At 39.1% G+C, this 27,959-nt stretch overlaps 1 protein-coding gene across 1 annotated transcript in view; it reads left to right on the plus strand.

The window, feature by feature from the left end:
* The first annotated feature begins 3,547 nt into the window (after nucleotides 1–3,547).
* trabd2a (TraB domain containing 2A) overlaps nucleotides 3,548–27,959 on the plus strand; it is a 55,236-nt gene continuing 30,824 nt past the window's right edge. Inside the window, exons 1-2 of the mRNA XM_067484710.1 lie at nucleotides 3,548–4,237; nucleotides 5,499–6,059. Coding sequence (XP_067340811.1) covers nucleotides 4,133–4,237; nucleotides 5,499–6,059 — 666 coding nt within the window. The 5' untranslated portion in view covers nucleotides 3,548–4,132. The remainder of the gene's footprint in view (nucleotides 4,238–5,498; nucleotides 6,060–27,959) is intronic.

A 27,959-nucleotide genomic window follows, 5' to 3' on the forward strand; every position in this document is an offset into this window, starting at 1 on the left:
GGCTCAGGGTGGGCGGCCATCTGCCTTGACTGGTTGCGATGAGTGGAAAGTGGAGAGAGAAAAGAAAAGAGCGACAAGACGTAACAACAAAACACTGGGCAGGTTGGTTGGACCATTAGCTGCACACTGGAAAAAAAAAGACAGAGAAGGAGAAGCACCACTACGGGAGAGAGAAGACACAAAGCTAATGTTGTGCAGTGGTGGCATATAAATGCGGGGTGAGAGGAGAGGAGAGAGGGACTAGAGAAGGAAAGGAGCTCAGTGCATCGGGGGTGGGTCCCCCAGCAGTCTAAGCCTATAGCCGCATGACTATAACTGATTATAAGCTTTATCAAAGAGGAAGGTTTTAAGCTTAGACTTAAAAATAGAGAGTGTGTCTGCTTTCCGAATCTGAACGGGGAGCTGGTCCCACAGGAGAGGAGCTTGATAGCTTAGGCCTCTGCCTCCCATTCTACCTTTGGAAATTCTGGGAACAACAAGTAGCCCTGCATTCTGAGATTGAAGTGCTCTAATTGTACAATATGGTACTATGAGGTCTTTTAAATATGATGGAGTTTGTCTATTAACAGCTTTGTATGTAGGAAGCAGGGTTTTAAATTCTATTGTAGAATTTATCGGAAGGCAATGGAGAGAAGCTAGTGAAGGTGAAATATGATCTCTCCTGCTATTTCCAGTCAGCACTCTTGCTGCAGCATTTTGTATTAATTGCAGGCTCTTCAGGGAGTTACTAAGGCTTCCTGAAAGTAGGGAATTACAGTACTCCACCCTAGAATTAACAAATGCATGGACTAGTTTTTCAGCATCATTTTGAGACAGGATGCTCCTAATTTTGGCAATTGTCCATAGGTGGAAGATGTGATGTGAAGGACAGATCCTGGTCAAAAACCACTCTGAGGTTCCTTGCAGTAGTACTGAAGGACAAAGCTTTGCCATCTAAAGTAATGATGTGGTAAGACAACATATTTCTGAGTTTTTTCCGCCCATATACTATGACTTAAGTTTTGGGTGTAGAAGTAGGAAATTGTAGGAATTTTATGTCTTGCAGGCATGTTTGAAGGTTGATTAACCATTAACCAACCAGAGACCATTATCTGATGCCATGAGAAGATCGTGTGACTTTTACCAGTGCTGTTTCTGTACTATGATGAACTCCAAATCCTGACTGAAAGTCTTCATACAAATTATGCCTTTAGAGGTGGTGGCATAATTGCTTTGCAACTACTTTTTCAAGGATTTTAGAAACAAAAGGGAGGTTGGATATTGATCTGTAATTGGCTAAAATGTCTGGACAGAGCACACAGACACACACACACAAAACCAGACGTGGGTGATGATCATCAGGACAAAAGAAAATGTTAAAATGTGTGGAAACATGTTTCATATCTAAAAGCCAATGTTTAATACATTTTAAAATTGTGCATTTAAAGGGTTGGCAGGAAACTTCTTAACTTTCCCAAAGTGGTACAGACTTAAACCTTAGTGAGATGCACAACTCTGGCACTATATTTTGTTGGATTTCTCTCAGCATTTGACTTCAAAAACAGTATTGTTAAGGAAACAACCAAAGATATATTTCATAACATTTACCACATACACATGCTTTTTTCCTTTTTCCAGAAATGAAATGGAGTGTGAACAGAGAGGAGGATCAAGACGTACGATTTGATTGAAACTTATACTTAAGGAAATATTTCTGACGCCTGTTTGGTCGAACCTGATAAAAATCAGTGAGACAGATCAGCCAGATCCTGAAATCTCTGGATGAGTGGATGTTGGAGCGACATCCCACAGTTTTCACTAAGTCTGTATCATTAACTATTCATCTCCCCAGAAGACAGTTACATCATTGTTTTAGCCTGCACTCCTTCCCCTCACTATTTTTTTTTTGCCTCGTTTTTTCTTTTCTTTTTTAAATGCAGAAACGTTGGCTCTGTATGAACCTGAAAGTTGCCATAGCACAGGGTGGTTACAGTTGTAAAGCGGGACCAAACACAGACTAGAAAATCACACAGGTGGCAGGATCAGTTTTTTCCCACTAGGTGGAGCTTTAACAGGCCCTGGTGACCTTGGGTTCATACAACCATGGATATACCACACACGCAGAGACACGCATATAGGTTAAGGTTAGGTTACGCATATTTGAATAAAAACTCTTTGAATGTAAGGCCGATCTGCATTGATTTCCCCAATTGTATTTCAATTTTAAAAGGATTAAATGATGCTCCTCCTCTGTCAGCAAAAATACTGATGTCCCTCCAGCAATGACGTAAAACTGTGTATTTATGTCATTTTCACTGTTTTTCCCCGAGGCTGGTGTCGTCTTGGGCGGATGGAACCGTAAAACCTAAGCCAGTCTGGGTTTCATGATGGTTCCCCAAAGAGCAACCAACGAAAATCTCTCCCTGAAGTTGTCCTTCGCAACAACACACCGTTTAATTTACTCAGACATCTGACAAAATTAACATGTGCTCGCTGCCCCTGTGTGAACCAGGAGTGTGATGGGAAGGAGGATAGAACCAAAGCGCATAGATCCCCCCGGGTGCTGCTAGAACTGCAGAAAACCCTCAACATGTTTTCATGAAAAAGGTCTACAATGTGCAAGGAAAATTCATTTCCCATGCAACTGTTGATAAAAAGGAACACAAAACCAAAGAAAACAGTGGTTTGGCTTGTAGCTCTAAGTGTATTCACAAATTGTTCGTCATGACGACACATATTTTAAAGCTTCCAACAACAAATTGCACTGATTCTTCTGCCATGCACCAACTTTGTTTAAACAACTTTACATAAAATACGGTATAAAGACACATGAAGAGAAAACATTTTTCTACTGCTGAAACCAAACGTTTTTTCTTTTAATTTCTAAGTAACATTTGTCTTGGCCAGGACACTTTTGAAAAATACTTTTTATCTAAATATTTTTTCCCCCATAATGTTGTCATATAGCACCAAGTTAAGAACTGGCCTACATTGACTTAACGTGTGACAACGTGACAAAGTGCTGCATGGTGCCGAGCCTCATTCAAACGTGGTGTTCTATGATTTCCATGTCTGTGCTCAGCTGTAATCTAAGGTAAAGCGCTGTTGTTCCGGGTTTTCTCATGCTAATGCTCCATTTGTAAGGCATTAATTACCAGGCCCTGATTATCTATCTACGGGATCTCTCCCGGGCCCCTTGGTTACCTGTAGGCCTCCTGTAGTCCTCGTCAGATACTGTGACTTAGGTCAAGGCTACGAACTGTTACTCAGACTATTAATGACATTATTAATACCATATTATCAGAGGCTATTATTTTAGTTTAATGGCCTACAGGTTTTCACGCCTTCACTTTAATGTGGTGAGAGACATGAATAAAGACGTTAGGCGTCGGGGTGGGGTGAATTTTAATCAGATTACGGCTGTGCATGCGTATACAAGGGAGAAAGTGTGTGTGTGTGTGTGTGTGTGTGTGCTTAAGAGAGAGGGAGAGAGAGAGAGAGAGAGGAGGGAAGGAACCTAGGGGGTAGGTAGAGTGTAGCTGTCTGACAGAGATGCTCTATCTCTCTCTCACACACACACACACATACACACGGGCACGCGTTGCAGAACAGTTAGGACCTGGCAGGCAGACAGAGCAGTGTACAGAAAAGTTTGATTTCAAGACATTGTCCTGTAAAATCCAGCTCTTATATTCACCAACTAGGAGCTTAGCAGTTCTGATTTTTTTTTTAAATTCCGTTTGGCTTCAGGTGCGCTGACGAGGCGTGGACCTGTCGAGCAGTTCTGGCTTCACACTCTCCAACTTTTGGATCAACTCGCGCACACTGTGGAAACCTTCGCGAAGAGAGCAGTGCAGCGGGGGAGGTGTGGGGAAAGTAGTGTGACCGGCGGTGAGAGGATGATCTGACCCTGTATAACTTCCAGTGACCACCTCCGTGTCGCTCAAACACACGTGAAACAGCAGCACTGCGTCCATGTCCACGCACGAGCCAGCATGACTCTGTCCGGCGGTTTGTCGGATACTTGTCAGCTCATTTTACGTGACCGCATGGAGCCGGGGCTGTGGAAATAGGACTTCACCCACACTTTCTTCGGAAAACAGTTGTGGCAACACGTTGTGAAGTAAATCCAGGCTACGGCGAGAGAGCTACGATGCGAGGCACTTTGTGCGCATTCATTCAGTCCTGTCTGTTACTGCTGGTCCGGGGAGACCAGTGGAGACTGAAGGAGTCCTCCAACTGCGAGTTAAACAAAAAAGTAAGTATTTATGAAGCGACAATGACTCAGTAATTACTCTGCGTATGTGCGAGTACAATCAACATTTACATTCACTGTGTGTTTGGACACCGTCTTGTATTTTGGAGTAGTTGATAAAGTTTTGTCTAAGTAAGGGCCCATTGGCTTCGCGGTTTGACACACCGCGTACCTCAGCAACAACAGTGTTGGAGTAACTTTTAAGTTTTGAGCTTTATCTAATTTTTGTCTAAACATTTAACCTGGTTTCCCCCGTTTATTACAAGTATAAATCATATTGAAACGCTGCCTTGTCTAGAGACAAGCCCCAGTTTCCCTAATGTTCGTGTAGGTTTGTATCTGATTTCATATTTCATTTCATTTCATGATTCATTATATTGTTTGTAATTAATTCCCTGTTCTTTAGGCCCTAAATGTAGAAATGTTTCCAGAGCCAAAGTTTAAAGATCAACGTGCTCAATTAATTATTTACAACAGTGCAAATCCCAAGAAATATCACTTTCTAATGGGAAATGTTTGCATTAAAATTATTTGCCATTATCCTGTTAGCACAGGACCGATGATCCATTTTTGTTGAATGACCGGGTCAAGTAGTTTCAACACTGGCTTTGTGTATTAAGTTTGTGTAACATGCATTTCCTTAAATACTGCATATACAGGTAGGTGAATTCAGGGGAAAATTCACAAATCAAAGCTTATTCATTTGTATTTTTAATGTATTAAGATATCTTATCCTCCCTTTAATTTAACAACCTCCAGTCTTTCTTTTCTTTGATAATTAGTTTTAAACTTATCAGACACACATTTCACACTGACACAGACTATTTTAGGTCAGATCCAGGTAAAACAGGAAGCAGAACACTTTGGGCTAAAGCTCACACTCTGACAATCATTTACATGCGTATTGTTGGTTTGGTACTTAGGTCCTAAGTGGCCTGTTAATAAGACTTTATCAGTCTGTTAACAGACTGTCTAATAAACAGCCTCTCACAGACAAAAGTAAAGTTTTGCTGGTTGGTGTCAGACCAGTTCAGTGAGAAATGTCTGTTTGATAAAAGATTAGTCTCCCTGTAAATTTACCAGTGTTTCTTTATTTCTCTGTAGTGCTAATTTAGTGCATTTAGTTATGGAATGCTTCAGTTCACTGCTGGATGGAAAGATTTTCTGTTTTTCAGTGGTTTCGATTGTTGTAAGTCAATGTAGATTGAAAAACAATAAAAAGGGTAATTTATAATGAAAATAATCACAATATACTTGTCTTCAGCAAACCGACCTAAACTCTTTCCTGTGGACAATCAAACGAGACCCTCCCTCATATTTCTATGGTACAATCCATGTTCCCTACACACGTGTTTGGGACTTCATCCCTGAAAACTCCAAGCACGCCTTCCAGGAGAGCAACATTGTCTACTTTGAGCTGGACCTGACAGACCCTTACACCATTTCAGCCCTGACCAGCTGCCAGCTGCTTCCTCAGGGTGAGAACCTGCAGGACGTCCTACCCAGAGACATCTACCGTAGACTTAAAAGACACCTTGAGTACGTAAAACTCATGATGCCTTTGTGGATGACCCCAGATCAGAGAGGGAAGGGGCTCTATGCGGATTACCTCTTCAATGCCATTGCTGGGAACTGGGAAAGAAAGCGGCCTGTTTGGGTGATGCTGATGGTGAACTCCTTAACCGAGGCAGACATTAAAACACGAGGGGTGCCCGTGCTGGACCTGTACCTGGCTCAGGAGGCAGAGAGGATGAGGAAAAAAACTGGGGCTGTCGAGAAGGTGGAAGAACAGTGCCATCCACTCAACGGGCTCAACTTCTCCCAGGTGAGTTGTTAAGCTGTACATCACACGGGGGTGCTGTGTCAGTCAGTAAGAAGGTTCTCTATGTCTGCATAAATATGACCTAAGGTCCGATCAGATTTTCATGGATGGCCTAAAACTAGATAACTTGAACCCATTTGGACAACTAAATAAAACAAATTTCATGTTGTCTTCAGCTGAATAAAGAAAATATTTATATTACTTAATAATCTTAAGCCAAAACATTTAGTCTGCAATTGAGACCAAAGCAGAGTATTCTGGCTTCAATGAGAAGCTTTTTGTTTGGTGATGTTGTTTGGTGAAACACTTGAAATATGATGGTGGCAGCATCATGATTCGGGCCTGCTTTGCTGCCTCCGGACCACCATGGTTTGACATTATTGATGGAGCTGGGAATTCTGGGTTGAACCTGTAGGTTCTACACAAAAATGTTAAAGTATCCAACTGAGAACTGAAACTCAACAGAAAGCAGATCATGTAGCAAGACAACAACGTTTAGGTCGATATTGATGCAGAATACAGAAAACCCTTAGACAATAGAGAAATAGAGAAAGGCTTCTTAAATGTTCGGGTGTCATTTTACTAACTAAATCATTCTGTACTTGGGCATCTTTAGCCAGAAGAAACGCAATTATGTGCTCAAGTGTTAATGTTATAGTAAATGTAATGACACAATTTCCTAAACCTCATAGGCAATGATTAAAAATTCACGGACCTTAAAAGAATCTTAATTCATAAATATTTCCAACATTGAGTTAGTCTAACTACAGCACTACATTAGCTTACACATGATACATTATGATTAAAGGCATAAAAGATAAAGATTATTGATTGTGTCAGTTAATTATTAATATATACATGAAATTCATTGCCAATAATGATGAAAGAATGTTATGGGAAGTTTCACTGAATGTAAACATTTGTTGGGGTCTGTCAGTAATTGTTATTAAGGGTTTAGCCACAAGAGATACATCTATCTAAAACTATTAGTTATTGATAGAATATGGAGGTTTTACATGGTATTGGATTCAGCTGGGGGCCTGGTGGCTCAATGGGTTGGAATGCAGAAGGCTACGGGATTGAATCCCACCCCACCAGGTGTGGCCCAACCCAGCCACAAAGGGCTGCCTGGTGCCCTTACCTTCCTATTTTGTTAAGTCTAAATGGTACATATAGTACGTGCTGTGAGCCAAATGATGCAGTGCTGTTCTATTCAGCTGATAGGTGTAGACAACCTTTTTAGATTTCTACTTCTAAACTCAATGTCACATCTGCTGTGCCGAGGCCTCACATCTCCTAAAATGTGCCAGTTTGAGGTGGCTAAGATGTGTAATACAGATGACAAAGACCAGATGTATAGTACAGGTTCGTTATTTTTTTGACAACAGGTGTTAATAATCATCTGTACAAACCTTCAGCCGTGCTCCACCACGTCCTTTGTTATTAAGGAAAAATGGATCCTAATGACTCAAGCCTGAAATCACCAGAAAAAAGATGCCTTGTTCCTCAGACCGGCACACTTAAATCTCCCTGTCTGCCTGCCTGTCTGCCTGTGGCCCTCGCTGACCTGTTCAGCTTTCCAAACATTTCTCAAAGGGAGCAGTCACTATGAAATCATGTTGCGAATTATCGAGGAATTTTTGCTAATGCTGGTTGGAAGCTAAGGGGATTACACCTGACCATTTACCCTAACACCCAGAAGCTTAAAGTGTTGTTATTTTAAAGCAGGCCCTGCTGGCCCCTCAGAATGTGAGTCACCGCACAAACCACCCAGCAGCACTTTTCGTAGTGAATCCTTGAGGAAGCGGTGGGTGTCAACAATCATAGAGCATAAAATATAAACAAACGGTGAAATTTGACATTACTTGACTTTGGTTACTTATTTGCCTCGGCAGTTTAATGGAAATCACTTTCCCGTGGCAGTGTTTATTTTTTTATACACACATAGGATGAATAACAGTTAACAATTGCTAGAAGTTAGGATTTTTTTTCCAGGGATTACAAAATAAACACAGAAGTAATTTCTCTCAGATCCACTTACACTTGTCTCATTTTTGGCAGATAAGATGAAACAATTTCTTGTGTCATTTTAAACCAGTTTGCAATTTGGATCAGACTGTCATCACAAGAACAAAATGCAGCATTAATCTTAATCTGGCTGTTTTCTTACAAATATCCTCTTGTGGTATAATGTGCTGTGCGTCTGACCTTGACAAGTAGTTTATTTGCTTCAAAGAGGTAGGCAGCTCATCGTGAATCATTTTCATAGCGGACATATTGGTTTGTTTTGGAAGGCACAGACAAACAACTTACTTTGTCGTTTAAACAGTGGGTGGCTGAAATTGGGTTTGTCAACGGGGCTATAAAAAAGCAAACCTCCCTTCATCACAGCTTTCATTGAATTAGGTCCACAAAGCCTCCAGAAGGCTCAACAATGAATTCTAATGTCCCCGACACAACCCTGCCATGACACTGCACCAACACAGCACACAGCTTGGCACTCCATAATTTCCACACTCAGTTTCAATCTAATCAACAGCAGCTTGAGGGACGCCCGGGTTGGAAGAAGCCCGCTTTAGATTTAAGCAAACATTTTTTTCACTCACACTTATGCTATGTAGTTAAAAAGGGCAGTTCCTTTTAAAGCCTTTTAGTTCAACTCAACTGTAAGATTTCCAGAGAGAGTGCGATGAGTGAGATACGCTCTAGTTGAAACAATACTGCCGTCTCGACTGCCATTCTTGACTAAAGGCAGTGTTTTAATCAGGCTACAACTACAAATGCGTATTTACAGACTGTAATAGTCTCTGTAATGTTTTAACTGGTCATTTGCATCTGGCATGAAACAGACTGCAGAGGAAAGAGGAAAGGCAAATGCAAATAAAATAATTCATGTACTGAAGTGGTGAGAGGTTCTCTCCTCTCTCCTCTCTCCTCTCTCTCCTTTTGGTGCACATAATGACATCCAACCTGCTTGCTTACTTTGATTAGGTCAGAGAATGATATGTGGTTATTATACAAATTGATTTTCAGTGGATTTTGAACCACGGTTTATGCTATAATGTAACATCAACACAAAGCCTCTGTACAGCTGACAGTAAACACAGCACTCTCGAGTCAATGCTCAGTTTCGTGTTTCCCAAGTGGTAAATCATGGTGCCTGGGCTGGTATAATATGGATGATAATGTAGTTCTGAACAAGTTTGAGGTGATAATAGGCTTCACAGTAAGGCCTCATTTACATCTGCTGTACAAAGTTTAAAGAGTTTGTGAGATTTCAAGAGCTTGTGCATCACACCTTCATTTCCTGTCTTGGCCAGGACATTTTTAATCTCAGTGAAGCATTTTAGTTGTTATTAGCTGAACCACTTCACACAGTCAATTGAATCATTCAGCTTCCAGCTGCCAGGCTCAATTGATTCTCAGTAGAAGGCTTTTAGACTCAGATCATATCTGACAACTGGGTCCATGAGATGCAGCCAGGCTTTCATGAATTGAAGATTTAAGGCAAAGTGGGAGTGTGTCTGTGTCTCCCCTCTCTCTCTCTCTCTCTCTCTCTCTCTCTCTCTCTATATATATATATATATATATATATATATATATATATATTTTTATAAGTGCATTGCATTAAAACATAAAACATCTCTCTCTCTCTCTCTCTCTCTCTCTCTCTCTCTCTCTCTCTATATATATATATATATATATATATATATATATATATATTATAAGTGCATTGCATTAAAACGTAATTTTTTGTTGTGTCCATTTTGGAGTTTGCCTTTCTCTCTAAATTAAGTCTACTGAGCTCATTATTTTCAAACCACAATGAATTATACTTTTTTAGTCAGAACTCTAATCTTGCTAAGCATGACTGCTCTTATTCTTGCATGGTGCCCCTCATCTTTTGAAGATCAGACTGAGCCTTGCCCATTACACTAAGTGAGCTTGTTGAGGACAACAATAGCTGCATGAAGGCTGGCTTTCTCTGTCAGTGTTGTTGGAAACCCACAGGACATTCCACACCTCAGTGGAGCAGATCTGCTAATGAAAGTGTTGTTTCTTTCCTCCCATCACTGGGAGTAATGGTGCATGGAGAGGTGATGAATGCAGGTCTCAGTGTCCATGTATGAGAGCAGGCAAAGAATGTTTGAAGCTCATTTGGTTCATTCATAGTAGAGACTGCAGCGAGGAGATATGAGATGCAGACTGAGATCAGGAGAAGAGCCATTAAGGAAAGAAGGTGTGATTTGGTCTCCATTTGATATTATGACATTAACTCTTTTTGACAACTTTGTAACCTCAATTCTAGAGTTTTTAAAAAAATATATTTTAATTGAACAGCTGAGTTTCACACAGCAAGGTCTAATTAAATCCAAACAAAGCTCACTTATATAACCTGAAAGAAAAGCACTATCCAGTTTTAGAATGAATTGGCAACAACAACAATAACAGTATATCGGGCTCATGCCAAAGTATTTGTGTCCTGCTTTCCCCTGGGATAACAACTGCAAGGATTTGGATTTGCAAAGTTTTGTTTCTTCTATTTATTTATCTTTTAGCAGATCACCTTTACCACAGGGCCAATAAATACTGTCTGCACACTGAGTGTTTGATCAATTATAGCAAAAGGCAATAGCTTTTTGCTTAGTGGACGTAAACTGTACCATTGAGTAAACCAAAGTGCAGTGTGTTGTTGAATCAGCAGAATTGTGGGAAGACGGTCTATCTCCATGATTTAGATTCATGTGGTCACATGAAAAGAGACGTCCCAAATGGGAAAAAGTTCACTTGCTGCCCAAAGAAATTCTTAAAATCATGTCAGTCAGATATGTGTTTACTGATGCATCTTATCCTAGCAGCATCTTAGCTTAGCACAAAGAAGGAAACAGGTAGAAGTCACAGCGTGACATGGGTGACATGAGGTGGCATATGGACAGTGTAGATGCCTAGATTTATTAAAGGACTGGCATTTTGGTCACATGCAACTCAAAAACGTGGCAGAGACCCTTTACATGTAGTTAGTTAATTAGTGTGCAATTTTTAAAATAATGTTTAGGTACCCAGGCATGAAATAAACCCACACACAACCTCTCTAACGAAACCCCATAGACATTTTCAAACTTTTTGTAGGACTTTGAAGGTTCTGCCAGTTATATTTTCAAGCCTCCTAGCTTTAGTTTTAAGTGTGGTGTACAAAGTCACAGTAGACACAATGTCTTTCTTTTTCTGCAAGTATTCACGTCCTAAAACGTCAGATTATTCCTAGTACACATTCTAGGGTGTATCCATGTGTATTATATTTGTGTGTGCGTGAGGGAGGACGAAACCATATGGTGGCATGATGACAGTATTACACAGCAATGTAAGAGCAGCAAATCTGATTAAATCTCATTTGTCCTATTTGGAGGAACTTTACTATCTATCACATTGATTCAGTGATCATCAGAGCAGAATGGCCTGCAGTGATGAAATGTACACATATAGTCTGAGACAGATAGACACAGCCAAAAAGAATAGCAATAAATCTTATCATTTTGGTAAAGTGGGACTTTAATGCGCTGCCAGTTAATTTGGCTTTAAAAACAGAATTTTTTTACTTAGACAAACTATAAATCACGTGGAAGTTTTAAAATAAATGCTGAAACAGTTTTTCCAAGGAAATGTCATCATATGACATATTAAAAGTAAACATGTGGTGTAATTTTTTTATTCATAAAAAAGTTTAGTAAGTTAGATTAAAGTGAAATACTATATCTTTAGGTAGGCTTGAAATATTTTTCCGCTGGTTCAAGATAAGACAAATCCACCTGTTTAGCAGTTAGTTTGTGCTGTACAGCTGCACATTCATTACTCCTATTGTAGGAAGTGATTTGTATTGTGAACTTATTAGTCATAAATTGTTGGCATTATTTCCATCTCAAATTGCTGGTAATTTATAATTCTACAGTATACTTTGATCACAGGAAAAAAATCTAAGCTTAGCTCCAGTTGGAGGTGTATTTCTTCATGCATTTGATATAATAGCTTGAATCTGTATATTGTTGTTTGTGTCCGGGTGCACATGAATGGTTCTGTGCACATTTGCATTTGTGTGCATGTTGAGTTCATGTCTGGATATGAATGAGTGTTTGTAGGTGTGTAAAGCAAGTTTAAACCAAAGTAATAAAAGTTGGATCTAGCTATGTTAGTGAGCACACTGGAGCTCCAATATCTAGTTTTCATTTGATGAAACACTAGAAGGTCCCAATTCAGAATTCAAAGTTGATACCAAAATATAAACATCAAATGAGCATTTAGATTTTTCAGAGGTGTTACAGAGTTATACCTCTTACCATAATGTTCAAACATAATGTTCAATTGTGGACCCAGACAAGTCCTAATTAACCTGATGCAGTGGCTGGTCTTCATCGCCACTAGTTTATTGATGTTGACTTGACGACACAGCTCATATTAGGACAAAACTCGGTCACCAATCTTTATCAGCGGTTCATTAAACAAAGAAATCAGGCACTATGCATTTTGAAGGCTGAATTTCCAACATGTCTTCACAGCTTCCTATCAGTCCCCAGTTTGTGCTGCACTGAGGTGCTTGATTTCATCCCCACTGTTGACCAAACAGTCCCTTATTGGATGCCTGGTATTTCCTTAGACATTATCTGTCCATCTGTCAGGTTACATGACACCGGAGATAAAGACGAAGATCTAACTTTCAAAACCGCCTTTTTCAAAAGCTTTAAATAGAAACTGAAGCGTGAAATTTGTCAACAAGTCTTCATGAGTAAAAGCTACTGAACAAAGTAGCCCTTGAGGTCATCTGTATGATTTGTTTGCTGTATGAACAGCTGATAAAGACTGATGACAATGAGTTTTTATTCCAACTTCTTTAATGTAATTAGTCTATTGTATACTCAAAAAGTATAATATATTTGAAAGTAGGAAACAAGCAACAGGTCGGCGCAGCATTTTACACTTACTATAGCTTTTTAACTCACACTTCAATCATCAAATGAAAAGTAGATGTAGGAACCCCAGTGTGTTTTCTGATGTCATCAGATCCAACCTTTATTAATTCCTTTTTCATACATTTCAAAATGTTAGAATTGAAAATGCAGTCATGCATTGGGCAAAAAGCCGAGAAAGATGAATTTGTTCTTATCCTCAGTATCTCGTTCAACATTGTAGAGAAGCTTGTGTCACATTTAAATCTATAACCTTTAGAGTTTGTGGTATCCAAGCTGCAGCATATCTAGTCAGGAATCTCCCTAAACTTATAGCCATTTTGTATTCCATAACAATATTATTTTCATTGTATATGTTTGTACTTACTATAGATTTCTTCTCTACAAAGTCCTTCAAAAGTTTCTGTTAGGAACCACTAAACATGTTCCATATGATTTGCTTCTCTTATATCAAGGTAGAATAATTTTACAAATGTAATTTTCCATTCTTGTGTAAGCCCCCCTGTTTGTATCATTTTGTTTTTCAAGTATATTTTATTGAAAGTGGATCGGATGCAGCTGGATGGTGCCAACTCTGTGCCAAGAAAAAGAGCTTAGATCTCGGAAAGTGTATACTGTAATACACTCCAGCTGAGGAGAGTCAGACTTCTAGAGATTCCCACAGGCTTTTCTTGGTTGTGTAAGACTGGCTTCTGCAGCTAAAATAGGGATTTAAAAGCTTGTCTCTCTGACTTAACACCAGGTCATGAAAACTTGCGCCTTACCCATACAAATGTGTGGTACTACCTCCCGCATGAACATCATAAAAACTGAAATCTGCATATGAAGACCTTTTAGCTTTTTTGCTGGCTTGGCTATCATATCTTGCAAATATCACATCATCTATGTATCATTTAGTGTTAAAACAGACCAATTCTGAATACACAACATGACTTACAATCGTACTTTCTCTGGCCAAAAGGGTCCAAGGTTACGTACAAGCTAAACATAGTTCATTACAATTAATTGATCAATGACTTGATCTATTCCAAGGATAAGAGTATAATAACTCAAAGGAGACAAGTAAAAATAACTCTGGATGTAATTACAGATGAAATAACAGATATTTCTGCCACTGCTTATTTTAGGAGGCACTTTTCCATCGACTGCTCCAACATCTGATTGTGAAAACTCACGGAGAAACACTGAAAACACATGTGATTCTGTTATCTTGCAGTGTGCCTCCACCTTCATTTACATAATAAAACCATGGTTACGATTGGGCTTATAATCACAAACAGCAGCCAATTTAAAGCTAATTTAGGTTTTTACATTACACAAGTGATGTTAGAGTCACTTTGCTAATTTCAATTTGTTTGGTGCCCTCTTCCCCTCTATTGTTGTGTAAGTTAAGGTTTGTCTTGGCTGAACCCAGGACCATTATTAAAATACAGTCAGTATCCAACTGCATGTGACTGATAAAAAAGGAACGCCTTACTTCCTCTTTTTGTGAAAAAAATGTAATAATTGATCTGTATTTTCAACAAAACTTGAATTTACAAAAAAAAAAAAATACTGTAAAATATAGTAAGCGAAAATAAATTAAGATTGTAAGTGGGCAGATGTCACCTGGTGCCTCAACATACATCCAGAAGAATGAAAATTGAATCACCTCAAATCTTTTCTAAACATAACTTGAGTTGGGGTTTCACTGTATTAATACTGTCTTAACTTTCAATACGGTGATTGTGACTGTCATATTTTCCATAAATATATATCTTTGGACACATTTTGCCCTCGAGGGGATGTCATCAAACCATTTGCAATTAGTTATAGTTGTCAATGGGTGCTTTCACATAGCATTCACTGCTTTTGGCACTTTGTTTTGACATTAAGCAGACCTATACTAGTATTGCTTTACCACTAAATATCCACACTGCTTCATTATGTGAATTAAGAAACAACATTAGTTGACATTGACTCACAACAAACTCGTTTTCGTGTCATGTGATGGTTCTAACGTTTGTGGGCTTAAGTTCTATTAAAAGTATTTGTTGCCAATGTTTGATACGGAAAATCATTGGTTACATAATACTGTAAAAAGGTGGTCATGTTCACGATAGCTATGGGAGAAAAAAGAGTAATAATGATGTCGGTTACATGCTGATACTCCTCAGCAGTGAAAAGCCTAAAGCCTAAAAGAACCAGACGACTGTCAGCAGCCAATCGATAGAGTGTAAACCCTTCTAAATTTCTACCAGTAAACCTTAAGCTAATGTAGCAGTTTAGTTTTAATAATAGTTTAAAAATAAACATTAGAAAAATTGACTTTTGGCTGTCAGTTCTCTTATGAAGCTGTATTTGAACTGAGCAAAGAGCATTAATAATGATTAAAATGCAGAGACATGAATGAAAAGAATGCTTTTAAAGATAGCAGTTTCATTTTTGAATGGGCATTAGTTTTTGATAATTTGACACAAAATGTTTGGAATTGCTCCTGGTATACTTAAACTTTGTGCAGCGGCCAGGTTTGAGTCTGGTCTGGATCAAATCCAGCTTCTCCACCACCTGTAGAAATGAGCCAAACCTGAGTGGAATTCAGCCAAGCAAATATGAGTCCAAATTTGCCCACAAGCTCCAACACACAGGATAATTAGTTTTTTACTTCCTCCACTGGAACTTTTAGAAAGGGTTCCCATTTGTAATTCGGGTTTGAATGGATTTTTTTTACTTGTGATTTTTAAAATTTGAAAAACCTCATCTTTATTAAATTTGCTTATACATGCAAGAAGTCAATTTGAAATGTTTTAGCATGTACCCCAAAATATCTGACACTCTTTTTTTAATATTCTAATTGATAGAAAAAGTTTCACCAAGTCTGAACATTTAAAACCAAATGATATATAACGTCACAGTAAAGTAGCATTGCACCAAAATATTCTCTATGGTAGAAGATGGAACAAGCTACCAAACTCTGCAGGCTCAGCAGACTTTCTCTCAATATTCAAAAAACTGCTGAAAACAGAACTCTTCTGCATCTTCCTATGCCCTTAAATCTATCAAAAAAAAAAAAACTTCCTTTCTGCTCTTTCTCCCACTTGCATCTCATGAACTGTGAACACTTTTCTGATAGGACTCTGCTTTGATGTTTTCTCCTTGACTTAGATTTTTGCTGCCTTGCACCTCACTTGTAAGTCGCTTTGGATAAAAGCGTCTGCTAAATGACTAAATGTAAATGTAAATGTAAGGTTGACAAAGGAAACCAGGTTTTTAATCCAGACGGGACTGGGGTGTACGTGTACATCGTGTACGTGTACAGCCAAGTCTTTGTTTTACTTGAAATGTTAAACTTAATATTATTATTATTATTATTATTATTATTATTATTATTATTATTATTATTATTATTATTATTATTATAAAAGTAATTATTATTTATAATTCTCAATTGCATGTAAATGTTACTTGGTTTTACTTATATTATTTATTATTTTATTTATTATTCATCATTGTGTATAGCCCTGCAGACTTCAGTTACACAGAAAATAAATACTGTTGAAATGGCATTGAATTAAAGCTTTCTTCGATTGATGGGGTTTGTTGACTTCACACAGTGCAAATGTTATGATATATAAATTAACTGTAATGTATAACTAAATTATAACACATCTTAAACATGATGATGCTTTGGACCTGTACCATTTTCTGCTTCCAGCCCAAATGTTTGGTTGCTTCAGCCAAACAGGCGGGTCTTATGAGACTTGACAGTTCTGCACAGATATTTTGACCTGACTTAGCCACACACAGGCAAATGTCTTAACCATGGTACATATTTTAACACATACCAAAAGTATATGGAAAAGTCGCCTCAAACATGACCAGGAATTTTTTTACAGGTAGGTGATGTTTTTCAGTCAATGCTGCAAAGACATTCCTGACATTGCTTGTCTGTAACCTGTCAAGTGGGTGTTCACTGTCTGTTGAACAGTCGATGCTTATAAGATATTTCTCTGGATAGCAGCTTCTACAAAGTCGGTGAAAGCTGAATATAATCTCATTCAGTGATACAAGGTCAACATTTTGAATTAGAACTTGACCCACCAAGATACAAAACTGATGTTTCATAGCAAATACAAAACATCTAATAAAATTGTGGACTTGTAGATAAATAAACTAGCATGAATTTTTGAATAGGAGTTTAACTTGGGTAAACTTTTGACTCACATTTTTAGACCATAGGCCAACCTGACAACGCTGACCTCTAAAGGGACACTGAGCAGGCAAGTCAGAAATAGAGGAATCCATTGCAATTTGTTAACTGTGTTGCACAATTTCATTTAGCCTCCTCTCAGAAAAATAACAGTTTTCCTAAGTAGTTTAAAAGTCATGAGACAGGATTTGATGGTACAAACATATCTTTGAATAAACTTTGCAAACTCATATTCCTATTAGATATAGGCTAAGCTAATTAGCAGACATGTTTGCAAATGAATCATTGCTTTCGTTCTGGATCTGGTAACGTCCTAGGTGTGCTAGCAGCATGGCTGTAATTCAGCTCTAATGTTGGTTTCTTGGTTAGCTGGTGGACCACTTTGATTTAAAAAGCTCAGCAACTAAGTTCAGCGCAAACATCCACAGTCCCCAGAGTATGAACAACACTAATCATGTTTCTCAGTTGGTCTCTCACTCATTCAGCAGCACTTCATGTCTTGATCTAAAATGAGTGGGGGTATTTCTTGTGTGTACTTTTAATCATTTGTGCATCTTTGACAGTTGTTATTTTGGTCATAACCTCTTATGACAGGATAATTTTTATGACTGCACTGTCCTCAGAGAGGGCAATCTTTTCTGAAAGCTGTACTCCCAGCACATTTAGGATGTTTGGATGTTTTTCATATTTTGTTGGCTGTTTAGAAGTCTGTGGTTGTGAGAATGTGGGTTGTGGCAGATGTCTGCACAACAACAACTGTCTCTCTCTTCCCTCTGTGCCCCCCCCCCCCCCCCCCCCCGCCCCCCCTTCTGCCTTTTCCCCACTTTCTTTCTTTACCTACAGGCATTCTTCTTTCTTTTCTCCTACCACTTGTCTCTAAATATTGCTTTCATCTTCTGTTTATCTCTCTCAATCTTTTTGTCTCCTTTATTGATCAGTCTTTCACTACAACAAACAGATATGTTTCTTGGAGGGTTTGGACACCAGGTCCTATTTTCCATGACATAACCTCACACAAGAAAATTGATGCAACCTGATGGAAAGTGTTTACATGCATATTAATGTGAATGTGCATGGTTACGTATTGATGTGTATGTGTGGCCTCCTCAGTTTAGTTTGCCAGCAGTACTTTGGTTGTGAGTCTGAGCCAGTGGTTTAACAGAATTGCAGATACTCGTAAATAGAACTGTGTGGGTTTTTGATGCCTGCTGTCCTTTTCTGTCTGACTTCTGCAGAGTCAGAAGTTAGAGACTTATTTTCTGGCGCTGCTGCCTACTGTTTTTTATGTGTGTTCTTTACTCAGAACATGTTGTTATGCCTTTGTGCCAGTGACAGCTGCAGCTTCAGGCATTATGTTTTTAGCTTGCATTTGCCTCCGTCCCATCCTCATAAACACAATATTTCAGAAGCACTTTTAAGAGGTCAAGGGTTACTGATTAGATTTAGAAGGTCCAGGGTCAAGGTCATGGGGAACTCACGTCTGTCCTATTCTTACCAACACAGTATCTCAGGAATGTCAGGAGGGAATAAACATCTGGTAACTCCACTCATCATGGATCAGCTGATTACTTTGACTGACATGAATGGATGTTGATGTGAAATGAAAGTGCAACCTGAAGGCTTGGTGGAGATATATAACTGTGAAGTGCTAATTGTAGACTGGACAAAGTATTTCTTAAAGGAACCGTATGGATACAAAACCTGCATGGGCACTTGCACCTGAGCTACAGTGTATGTAATACATGTAATACATGTGTATTGATGGAAAAGCATATTTTTGCCTTCAGAAATGCAGTACAAAAAGCACTGTAGCACAGAAGGTAGCGCGGTTGTCTACCAATCCCACAGTTGTTGTTCAGATCCCTGGATCCTCTGGTCATATGTCAAAGTGTCCTTGAGCAAGACACTGAACCTGAAGCCATGTCATTCACAGTAAACAGTCACCATATATATGCTGGACCTCTGCTTGTCTGCCTGAAGCTTGTTTGCCACCAGACCATATGTTGTCTGGCTTGCTGGCTGCTTTGTGTTGCGATTTCTGGGTTTCCCTCCAGGCTGTTTAGTTGCTGCAGGGTTTGCTCTCTCAGGTTATTTCAGTTTAACAGAAACATAGTAGTTAAAAAAAAGGTTCTCACTGGAGGAAGAGACAATCTTTGAAAAAGTCCGCAGCCCCAAATGAAACACAGAAAAGTCCTTTTTTCACCTTTTCACCAAATTTGCATCTCTGTCATCTATCACCCACTCCATGTGTAACATCAAGGTACAGCTAAACCCAATATATAATATCAATATGTAGAAAATAAAAAGAACCCTGACAATCGTCCGAGTAATTTCAATGGTATTTCTAAAATTATAAGTATTTAAACAATGCCAGTTATTTGAGCACACAAATGGTTAGTTGGGCCCAGTATAGGAAGTCCATTAGTGACCTTTAGAGTCACTAATGGACTTCCTATACTGGGGGTCAAACTGTCTGACCCAAGAACAGATGCTGCGTATATGCGTTTACCCTTTGCCCTTGATTCTGTTTTATGACATTAGATTGACGGTTAAAGGACTGAAATGGAGACTCAAAATATATATATTTTGTGTGTCTTTGGAAGTATGTGTGCAGCACAAAGACGACAGTGATACTGACTGCATTTACATGCACTTAATTAACCAGGTTACTTGGGGAAATCCTCTTTCTCAGGTAATCAGGGAACAAAGTTTACATTATCTTTAGAAACCTGGTTACTGAAAATATGAGTATACACGAAGCAGAGGAGTAACCTGATTTCTCCTCCACATCAGATGTATTGTGGAAGCCTGTCTAACTAATTTTAACTGTATAGTAACAGAAAACACTACTTTCAGATTTTTTTCTTAGCTTTTACATTTTTTTTTTGCTTGCGTTTGTGTTGCTGCAGACTAGGACATACAGCATAGAGAGAGACACAGTTGATCCAAAGCGTGAACTGTATGAATAAAAATATATATATCTGCAATAAAAAGTGACTTATTTAGAGTTCTGTAAGGCACTTTGTGTTAGATGTGTTAGAAAAAATGAAGCGGATTCGCTCCTTTAGTGATCTCTCCTTCATTCAGTCTTTTACTCAGCTGCTTGTTCCCATCTGCAGCCTTTTGTTATGCACATGCCTGTTGGAGAAAGCCTATTGGAAACCTGAGAAAACTGCATTCTCCTGGAGAAATCTACTATGGGAAATCAGGTTTCACCTCAATCACTACCCCAATTACAGAAAGCAACTTTCTGGTTTGCTTGACAGTTAAGAAATCAGTTTTCCTGACAAAGCCAACTCTAAACTGGTTACTTACTGTAAGTCCATGGAAACGCACTGACTGAATCTTTGTCAATGATTAAACACAACTTTTTTTTGCCTGCATGAATATGGAACATTTTAATCAGATTTGACCTTTTTTCTTTGTTTGCATGAAAACACACACACACATAGTGTAAATACCTGGATGATCGGTGTGTATCCACACTAAGTGCTCACAGCTGTATTGCTTTGAATCTCAGCATGAAACAGCTCTGCACTGTTGTTCTTGACTTGCGCTCTGCTGAAGATTAACAGTGTTCCTTCAGTCAGCAGACAGTTTCATAGATTGATGGCTGTTTTCCTTGTGGCTCTCCATGTTTTCAAGACCCTTGTGTTGTTTCTTAGTGGACTGATGGACTGAGTGGCTGGCTGGATGCTCTTTGGAGTGTGTGCAGAAAGAAGCAAGACAGAGAGGGAGATGGACAGAGAAAAAGCCAGAGGCTGGGAAAATCTGTGGACACTGGCGCCAACTCTCACTTTCACTATTTAAATCTGTAGTTAAATTTTGTATGTTGCCAGGCATTAGAAGAGTTGGTTTTTTTTTTACACTTTATTCTAATTATGACTATATGATTGTTTGGTCTGAGAATAGAGGAATCAGGGAAATCCATTTTTTGTCTGTGTATTAGCTGTTAATCATGTATCTTGACGTTATTTGTTTATTATTTGACGTTTTTGTTTAATGTTTAATGGACAAGCAGAATTGTTGACGATACATTATCTCAAGATCAATTAACTATAAGCCTTTAATACTTCGGATAGTTGTGTTATGTGTGTGTCCATTTTATTAAGTGTGTGTTGATTGTGCCTCATAAACAGATTCAGGGTGTAGTGAAGCAGGACTGAGTGGGGGATTTGAGGAGTGACATTTCAATCGCCACAATTCCCAACACACACACACGCACATACACACACACACACATGCAACTCAGCCCTCCAGCCATTCAGTTTGAGGCTGATTCCCTGTGACAGCATAAATATTTGGCTGCGTCCGGGTACCAAGGTAAATGCAAGAATGTTTTTACACAGAGAAGGAGAGAGAGACAGAGAAGTGTGGGGGAGAATGCACACAAAGAGAAGGAGACCTGTATTCAGGGCTTCATATAAATGTGGCTTGTTTATAGGGCTGTTGGTGTGTGTGATCAATGTGGGTAAAATGTTTAACTTTAATTAAAGTCTAAAGCAACAGTGTGCACCTTAGTGTTAGCACGAGACTCAAAATGAATACACTCTGCTCTGCCACTCCCTGCTATATTGTGCTCTGGTACGCTCTTCCCACTACTTAAGGCAGTATCATTATAAAAGGACAATGGATAAAAATGCTCCAAAACATGCAAAACATTTTTGAACGTTCTGGAGTCGGTGGATGCGCCGCAGAATCCAAATCAGGCGGTCTTTGGCGGGAAGCATGAAGGGCTGCAGACACTTGATTTCTTCCGTGTCGAAAGTGCAAATGTCAAACTCTTTGGCAGTTTGTGAATGGTGTTGATAGGCCAAATAAAACCAGAGTTATGATAAATGGTTTGTCTGTGTTCAAACTAGGGCGCATCTAGCAAAAATGACCGGATATACCATAGAATCACGATTAATTGTCGTACTGGTTAGAATGTTGAGTCTCACTGAAAAACCTTAAGAGGAAAATATTTCTGCAATGCTGACAGTGCTGTTCAGTGAGTCTGTGACACAGGGGGCTTTCACAGAACCTCTCCATGTTAAATTACAGTTTGGGCCATATTTATAGAAAAACTAACTTCAAGGGAAAACACCCATCCCACCTCACCCCACCATAATGTAGTTATAACAGAAAAGTCTATTATTAAGTGTGGGCACTAAATAAGGGGGTTGGTGTATAGACAGACTTTATTGCAAAATACAGGTATAATGTCTTCATATAAAAATAATTATAATGTGTTTTGTCCATTATTGTTTCATCTCTGCTGTGCATCATAGTTTGTCATAAACGACTTATTACATAATTTATGTGGAACTAATGTGCAAGAAAACAGAAAATTAATCAGCAATAAATCTAATAATCCCCTTTTTTAACTAAAAGTCAGTTCAAACTTTAATTTTTACTAAGAGGAAATACATAAAACAACAAAAATAATCTATCCCTGTTAGATGTAGCCTTTTTTAAAGACAAAAAGTCAAACCTGCAGTGATTCACACTTCTTCAAGGGAAAGACTTTTTTTGATGTGTGAACAAGCATCATGAAGAAAATGAAGAGAGAAGATAAATTGACTTACTCAAGTACATTTTGCATTTTAGAATGAAACCTAAAATCAATCATGCCCATTGAAAACCTAACTTTCAGACACATTTTGAATAGGAAGAAACTTTCTTTATGTACACACAGACCTCAACATTTATTAATTGACCTGTCCAAGATCAAAGACATAGGCATACTGGAGGATGGATTGTGCTTTCGGAAAGAAGAGGAAAAGCAATTATTGTCCATCATTAGTTCCAAAGATATAGGCCTGAGGATTTTTCCTTGTGTGGCTTGGCAAGGATCTTTCCTCTCTCTTTTTCCCTTTTTTCGCTTCTCCTTCATGTCTAACTTTATTTCTCTCCTGTGTAGGAAATCTTGGCCCCATATTTTCTTTCTTTTCTCTTATATTGCAGTAATAATAAAGCCATCTTCAAAAGTATTCGAGCTTCATGGAGGGTGCAGTAAACTCAGCATATATGTGAACTGATGCATACATGTACACAGAAACAGAGAAAAGACTTAATCTTGTACAGGTGTATACTCGCTTACATGCATGAAAACACATACACGCAGCAAGGAGGTCATTAGTGACCTGAGGAATGCAAGGGTCATATCTTAAAAGACGTGACTGATAGAGGGGATGTATAAGATCAAAGGAGAGAGGGAGAAAGGGAGGATCAGATGGATGGAAGGAGGAGTAGGAGGAAAAGGACCCAATGTACAGGATCAAAAAGGAGAAGAAGGAAGAAATTAAATGATTGGGGTGGTGGGGTGGGAAATGAGAGTGAAGGTGCAGGCAGATAAGAGAAGGTGGGCTTAGGGGTAGGTGGAAGTGGTGAATGGAGGAAATACATTGGAGGGTGGAATGAAAATAGATAGATGAGGAAGAGGGACAGTGTCTTGTAACAATATAGATAACTCATTCTGACAGGTGTGTGTGTGTGTGTTTAAACTGAGAGTTGTTAGTCAGAAAATGAAAACTCACTTGTACAGTGGTGAAACATTTATGTACTGTTGCAGATGTGCGTGAATAAAGTGTCAGTTTTGTCTTTTTCTTTTTTTTTTTTGCAGCTGCATTAGCCATTAGCTACTATTGACATAGCAATCTCTATACAAATGTGTGTGACACAGTAAATAAAAATGTTCTTACATACTTCTAAATAACACTTTTAACAAAGTCTACTTCTCCACTGCTGGGTGGTCTGTATGGCTATGCCATTATACACAGTTATATACATGCATGCGTACAATATACATATTAGTCACCACTGCTTCCTTGTTTGTCTGTTAGATCCATGTAGTGCCAGAAAATTCCTGTGCTTAGTGTATTTAGTGATCGCTCAGCAAACAAACATATTGAACATATGGATCATTCTGCTTCTGTCCTGTAAATCCAAACTGATTTGAGCTGTTTTCATTTTTTCAGTTGCCCGTAAATCTAGTATCAGCAATACCACACAGTATCACTGTGGTCATTATGCCTTCCTGCCAACATTAACTATGGCAGGAGGCATCATTTTTTTTCTGGTTGTATCACTGTACGTCCATGTGCACCAGCAATCCTAGATCCTGTGTAGGCCCCAATGCAAAGAAGTCATCCCGTTGTTTTTAGTAACTTGGAAGGTGTGTCGGCTTTTATTGTGCTAATCGAGCTGACTGTCCTAACTAACAGCATCGTAACAAATAGCCCTGGTTTGTCTCTCCTGATGAATGTGAATGGGATTTTAGAGGAATGCCTTCAGGGGAATATGGCACAACCATCCACTTGGACTCAAGGAGAAACAGATTAGATTTTGGTGGTCAAAATTCAAAGTAAATTTTGGCTTCACGTCTATTCCATTCTTCTCAACTCAGTATCTCAGGAAGGCCTGAACGCTATTTTATCACACCCATCACAAATGTATATTTGGACTCATAGACAATGAGTTTGGACAGATATCCCTTTAATTCACGACACTGACATACACAGACAGACAATTATTCACACTCACATTTACAGCTAAGGGCACTATAGAGTCACCAATTAACCTAACATACATGTCTATGGACTGTGGGACGAAACTGAAGTAGCTGCAGGTAACCCACGCAAGCGGGGGGAGAACAAACAAACTCATACAAAACATAGAAACGCCAAAGCTGGTAGATGGACTGAAACCAGGGAACTTCTAGCGGTGAGCTAGCAGCGCAAACGACTGCACCATTTTGCTGCTGGGTGCTTCTCATTTCTTGTCTAATTTCAGTTGGACAAACATTCATAGGGTCTTAATGCAGGTAGGAGTATATTCAATATTTTCTTCAACAGTTTGTCCAAGAGAAAGAAAGAGTTTAATATAAATGGCCATCAGCCTTAGCTAGCAGAATACAAAAACTATTTTCTGACCAAAGGGCCTATCAATTCATCCAGTGATTTAGAAACATCTGGGAACATCATTCCCATCACACTCCACACATGTACCTTGTTATAGTCAGGACTAAAATCTGCTGCATAGGAAGATAAATTCTGGATAAGATTAGGCCCCGCTGTGTACCTGCTACATATATAAAAACGTAACCCCACTGTGAGTCTGGGGGACAAAATAGAGAGCAGGCTACTTCCTGTATGTAAAGAAAACCATGTATATAAATTACTAGGTGTTGATGTTGGACTATAGTTTCTCGACCTCTAATATCCTGGCAGTGCTGCTGTGCTCCTGATAAATCTTATTTTGAGGCCGACTAACATTTCACTGATAACATCACTATAAGTAACTCAGAATCCTTGTTTTTCTATTTATATCTGCCTTCATCTCCTTCTGTGTTCCTCTGAGATTTCACTGATAACATCAGCTTAGAGTCAGTTTCTGTTTCTCTCTTTTTCTTTTTTTCCACTACTTTTGATTGGTTTAGTCGCTTATTTCTTTCTCTACTGATTTTCCTACTCTAGTCTCCTCTCTGTCTCTTAGCCCTCTATGCTTTGTATAACTGATAACATCACAGAGTCAGGAGGAAACACAAGAGCTGTTGGAAGTCTTCATTTGTACTTGGGAGATGGCCAAGGCTCATTGAATTGGCTACAAGTGCTGTGTGTGTGTGTGTGTGTGTGTGTGGCTGTGCGCGTGTCTCAGTGCACGGTTTGTCAACAATCTGGACAAGCTACTTCTGAAACACTTGCTCAAACCTGGGGACATGCTTTTCTCCTCCAACACACACAAAATGTGTCAGAAAAAAATAAGGATAAACGCACACAAAAGGAGAACTTTAGTTGCGTGCAGGCACACACATGCTGCTCTTTAGTGTCTATTAAAATTGATTTGGAAATTAAATCACGCAAACAATCTCCAGTGCAGTGCCAGCACATGATATCAGAATTGCTTCAATTAGCCCGAGGTTTTACCCTACAAGGAGTTTATCTTGGTTATTCTAACATTCACATTACACCAGATCCATACTGTGACAGGACCTCACATACAGTTTACATACACTGCACATTTATACACAGACAAAATGTGTTGCTGCATATATACCTCAGATAAGCTTATCTCGAATGATAAGGTTGAAATAAACTTGAGATGAAGTACCATGAGAGTAGACTGATGACATACCGCTTGGGCTAGGGACTAGGGCCGTCAGTTTTGAAGCAAATGTGTTCAGATGAGTAAGAACTAAAACATGAAGATAATAGATCAAATTTCATCTTACATGCATAGTGCACAGCATAGTTTGGCGTAATGCTAAACTATGCTGTCTGGCTGATGTTGCTCCTCCCTTGTACTACAAGATAACGGGTTACTCCTCAGATTTGTTGTGCAACTGTTGGAGGGAATGGACTGATCTGGAACAAAAATGAATAAATGGCTATTAAGTCACTTCAGCCAAGCATTGTTTTGACATATTATACTTTTTTCTGTGTTATAATTACGCGTTCAACACATTTAACTAGTTTTTTCTGTTATACTTTTGACTTTAATAGGGGGCTTGTTTGCTGAGAGCAGTAAATCTGAGACTATTCTGACTGGTTTGTTGTGGTTATAAACTCTAAATATTGATAAACTCTTACAAATCAATTATTTTAAAGAAAGCCCTATTACTCATTATGCCGTATGGTGTAGATTGTGTAGTTTGCTTATGAACGGGCTGAAATGTCTTACGTCTAACGATGGCACTTCTGGCAAGCCAACACTTTCTTTTGACTCTGGAGCAGACAGTTTTTCCACTCAATTTAAAACTAATTTTCTGCCCTCTTTCTTTGTAATTACTACAGTTCTCTACAGAGTAATGGTTTATAAGACTGTTGAAAAGTGATTCACCATTTTACAAATGCAGTTAATGTAAACTCTCTTTAAAGTCTCAACGTGTCTTGCAAATCTAAGCAAAGCCACTACACTCTCTTTCAGCCGTGCCACTGAACACTTCAAATCTCAACATGTGGGAAACTGACTGTGATGATGTTTGCTCTGGATGCACACACACACCCCACTCCATCTCAACAAGAGGGGGCATTTCCATGACAAAGAACAATTATTGACTTTCATTGGCTCCGCTTGCTTTGATATCAGTAAGGGGTGTGTCTGTGTTTCCGTGCTGGAGGGGGCAAGATAGGGGGCAGCAGTGGAGGAGAAGAAGAAACAGGGACCTGATGAAAGGAGCCGAGTGGGAAAATGTACCCACTGACCCACTGTGTATTAACAGAAGAGGAGGATCACAGCTGAAAGAAAGAAATAATTCGTTAAGGTTTTCTTTTTTTTCACTCCTCTTCTTTGCTCCTGTTTTTGCTATCCTTCCTCGCTGTCTTGTTTATGTTTTCTTCCTGTTTCCTGTCTCTTTCCTTGCCTAAACCTCCCCACTTTTTTTATTAAGTCTCTTTCTTTTAATCTGGCTATGACTGATCCTCCCCCTCTCGCCCTCTGTCTTCTCCTCCTCCCTTCACAGCCATAATTTAAGGGGCTGAAAGGCACGGCAATCTGAGAAAGAGTAGAAGAGAGACCCGAGGAAAAGGGGAGACCCTGCAGATGAGGGCCTTCCTTCACGGACATGGCACAGATGTGAGGGTGTTTTTGTGAAATGAGTCGGGGAGGGGTGGCGATAGGCTAATTTGCGTGGAATAAAGACGGGGCCCTTTTCATATGCAGAGCGCCACTTTGATGCGCGGCCGATGAAAGCTGGAGGGAGCGCAGAGTAGAGGAGAAGAGAGGGTGACGGAGGGGTCCTTTGTCCCCTGACAAGAAGGCATCTGCTCCACGCTG

The sequence above is a fragment of the Channa argus genome, chromosome 18 (assembly GCF_033026475.1).
Source record: "Channa argus isolate prfri chromosome 18, Channa argus male v1.0, whole genome shotgun sequence".
NCBI classification, from domain to species: Eukaryota; Metazoa; Chordata; class Actinopteri; order Anabantiformes; family Channidae; genus Channa; species Channa argus.